General features: G+C 31.8%; 1 protein-coding gene across 3 annotated transcripts in view; it reads right to left on the bottom strand.

Moving 5' to 3' along the window:
• LOC111087498 (uncharacterized protein CXorf57-like) overlaps positions 1–2573 on the bottom strand; it is a 155264-nt gene extending 152691 nt beyond the window's left edge. The window contains exon 1 of one of the 3 annotated variants that reach the window (XM_022394312.1): positions 2376–2573. In XM_022394312.1, coding sequence (XP_022250020.1) covers positions 2376–2435 — 60 coding nt within the window. In that variant the 5' untranslated portion in view covers positions 2436–2573. The remainder of the gene's footprint in view (positions 1–2375) is intronic. The other 2 variants (XM_022394313.1, XM_022394314.1) reach the window with 2 other exon arrangements.
• Positions 2574–4081: the final 1508 nt, after the last annotated feature.

The following is a 4081-nucleotide window of genomic DNA, read 5'->3' as shown; positions in this document are numbered from 1 at the left end:
ATTTAAAGAAATACTTACTATTAATTTTAACATTTTCAGCCAACTTTTTTTCATACATCCTTTTTGATGTCCTAATTTCCTGTTTCACCAACTTTCTTGATCTTCTATAATCTTCTAAGTCTTCTGTCATATCGGTCAATTTATATTTCTTAAATTTATGATACTTTTCTTTAATTTTATTTCATAAGCTCTTTGTCAGCCAACCTGGTTTTTTACTTGTAGCTACCCTTTCCTTTCTATTAGTTATCTTTACATTGAATATTTAACAATTTACCTTTAAAAATTTTCCACATCCGATCAGTGTCTCCAAATAACTCAGTTGCCCAATTCACAACAGATATAACTCTTGTCACATCCCTTCAAAATTTACTTTTTTGAAATTTGTAACCAAAATATCATTATTCCTTATCTCCATATGCAGCAAAACATTGAACCTAATAGAGCAATGATCACTTGCACCCAGATGTTCCCCAATTTCCACGCTCTCAACTATTTCTGTATTTGAGGTTAACAATAAGTCTAAAATAGCATTGTTTCTAGTTGGTTCCTTGACTAACTGTTGATGAAAGCCATCTTGTCCAGGAAGAGCACTAGATCGAAACATCATCCTCTTAAAATCAAAATATTTTTAAAATGGTGATTGTTTAGCCTATTCTTTAATTTCAAATATTTGGTAAATGCCCTTTACTCATTAGTGCAAAATAATAAATTTGGGTTATCATATATTGGATCATGTTTAATATAGATAGGAATTCACTCACTGGCATGAAGGATCTAGAAACAGTATTGGATCAATCATGCATTCAAAGCACTGCACTATTAATATTAGTAAAGATGATAGATTTTGAAAGTATATTTGTAGACAGAAGTTATTATCTCTTTAGACAAATCACTAGTCAAGCTTCACTTGTAATACTGTATACAGTTTTGGCCTCCTTACCTAAGAAAAAGTACTGACTTATTGAACATGGTTTAGAGAAGGACTGATTCCTGAGATGGAAGGGTTATCTTAGAGGGATAAGTTAAAAATCTCAATTTCTCTTCAAAAAACAAAGAGTAAGCAAGAGGCAATTTTACTGAATCTTATAAGAATATTCAGGATAGATTTATATGATGAAGGTCTTTGTTTTTTCTTTCTGCTATATTCAGAAAATGATAAAATGATTAGACACAAGTTTAAGATTAAGGAACAGACAGGTTAGGATGCAATTAAAACAATTTTATTGTTTTCAACAAGATGTACAACTTATAAAATGAGTCATTAGCAGTATTAGAAGCTAGTTCCATTATTGTGCTAGGTATTTGTCGAGATTTTATTCTCCATGTAAAGTTAAGATGCCTTAGTCTTCTATGTTATCATTAGCCAGATCAATTAATATGTCCACTTCCATCCCTATCTTCTTTGGTTCCTTTTTTAAAGTTTAGTAGCCACCTCTACATAGTTTTTTTCTTTAACAATAAAGCTTTTTTCCTAGTACTTATTTGTTTACTTTTTTATAAGATGGTGTACTTGGGTTACGATGTTATAGAGTATATTCTAAAGATTTATAAATTTTGCATAGAATAGTAATAAAATAGGTAGTAAAAGATTGTGAAGACTGTTTTGCTCTATCAAATGATGATCAAATTACAGTGACTGCAAAAGCTTGGTAGGTACTAGACCTGTTGAAGAAAGATAATTATAAATAAAAATAAGAAATCTTGGTTTTAGCTATTTGCCAGTTTTCAACTTTTGGGATGCTCTGGATAGCTAAAAAGCAGCATATAGTAATATACTGTACACCAGAGATACAGCAACTATGCCAGGTGGCTCTTCATATCTAGCTTCTGATGATCGATACAGAAGAAAATCCAGATGACTTCTGCATTGCTTTAAGTTTAATTTGGGCATCCATGCCATCCCTACATAGAGTGCTCTCGCACTCTCTGGTAAGATGGAGTGATGATTAACAATCACAACATTAAGTAACTCTGTAATACTAACAGTCAAGATACATACTGACAATGACATATAATATAAGATTATAATGTAGTTCAACGCATTTTGAACGTCTAACTCTATGGCACTACAATTGGCCTATCCTAGCTAGCCCAAACATTAGGCTAAGTATTCTTTTTATAATTTATTGTTGTGCCAAAGTATTAATACTATGATACGAATTATACTATTACTATTATCTTCTCCATTCACAATGTAGTGCAAACTGAAAAAGTTTATATGTTATACTTATAGTTACTTAAAGTCAATTAGTTATACATTTTGAGAATAAACGACCTTTGTCAGATTCATTTTATTTTTCTGGAGATGGGGGTCTCTTTATTACTATGTAAAAAATGATTTTTTCCCAGCAAATAGAAATTATAAAGTAACTCACATGAAATACTCTATTTTCTGATATTAAGAATTGCACACGCTCATCATCCTCTTCAGACATGATTGCAGAGCCATTAGCAGTAGTGATCTGAAGTCCAAAATATTTGTGTGTCAAATTCGCAAGTTCAAATAATTGTTTCTGAAAGCGTTGCGCCCCCAAGCAAGGGTATAACTAAACTAACTGAAAATTAATTGTTGGAAATAGTTCAATGTGAAGTTTACAAAACGAAAGAACAAGTCGCGAAACAGAAATTTTTCAGTTTTTTTTTTTTAAGATCTGATCATTTGTGATTATTTTTGTTATATTTATGTCTGCTTTATGACTACAGGAATATTTTATATGAGAAGTAGGGGTTCAATGACAACAGACAACTCAAATGACAGAAAAGCTTCTTTATTTGTGCGTATTACTATTAGTGAATTGATTATTATACAATCGATTATTATAAAATAAAAACTAAGCTTAACCAAAAATATAATTGGAAAAATATCGGCTATATCAGAGTAGGTCTAGCATATGAGTACAAGGTGCGTTTATACCTGTCAAATCTTTTACTGTTGTTGTGATGTACTTCTTTCTTCGCATATTCTTTTTAATTATCTGGTGGTAATAACTCATCATCCAGTCTCTTAAACAAGAACAGTTATTTTTTTCCTTTTAACTTTATTACAAGCTCGATCACTGTTGAGTGATGTAACATGTTGGACTAAGTTTTCAGCCACACACGGTATGGTGTCAATCAGCCAAAACAGCCTGCAGAACTCACTGAGTGTTATTAACAGTAGTGAAAGTGTAGCGATATTCCACTTTCTGTTGCTCGGAGCGTGGTAATCCCAACTATCAAATATTTTTAATTTGATGTGCTCTACTGGACCCTTACTTCACATACCAAATTTCAAGACGATCCATTAAGAAATACACGAGATATAAAAGCTCAAAGTTTGTTTGAATTTTTCCATTTTTTTTCTTCACACCGAAAGTACAGGAACTTTATTTGATAGAAAAACATACTTAACCTTTATGCTTTTTGTTTGTTTGTTTGTTTTCAAATTTAGTACACTGATAGATCTTTATAACCTATAATTAAGTGTCACATTTGGCCTAAATATAAACAACATGTGCAAAGTTATTCAACAAACTCGCTCAAATTTCACCCAAAGTTTGGGGCATGCTCATGCAAAAAGTTACGTGACATTTTTAATTTTTACTGCAGCTTCATCTAAGAGTAAAAGTGAACCGTTTGTAGTTTTTGTCATTCGGATTACAAACGGCTAATTTAGAGCAGCAAAACTATAAGGGGAAAGCACGCGCAAGATACATAAGTATTGGTTAGGCCAAGCAAACTAGATTAGCAGTTTCTAGCTCAAGTTTTGAAAAGCATCATACGGATGGACGGTTATTGTTCATTACCAACATTTAAACATAAATTTACTAAATTTTATGAAATAATAGGATTGCGATCCTAAGTTCATGTTGGTTACTAGTGAATGTCACTTTCTTACTTGCTGTGGTTTGTTGGTATTGTTACGTCTCCGTTTGTTAATTGATTTTTCCGTAACTTCGTTCCAACGAAACTTTAACGACACAAGTCTTTACTTAATAAAACTGGTTTATTCTTTCCGAATATAACTCTGCGATACACTTAATCTCAATACTCGCGCTAAAACAACACTGTAACGAACGAACGTTAACTTCAACAATATCGT

Source organism: Limulus polyphemus, unplaced genomic scaffold (assembly GCF_000517525.1).
Source record: "Limulus polyphemus unplaced genomic scaffold, Limulus_polyphemus-2.1.2 Scaffold2227, whole genome shotgun sequence".
NCBI classification, from domain to species: Eukaryota; Metazoa; Arthropoda; class Merostomata; order Xiphosura; family Limulidae; genus Limulus; species Limulus polyphemus.
The sequence above is the reverse complement of the archived record's forward strand: the minus strand, read 5'-3'. Positions and strand labels throughout refer to the sequence as shown.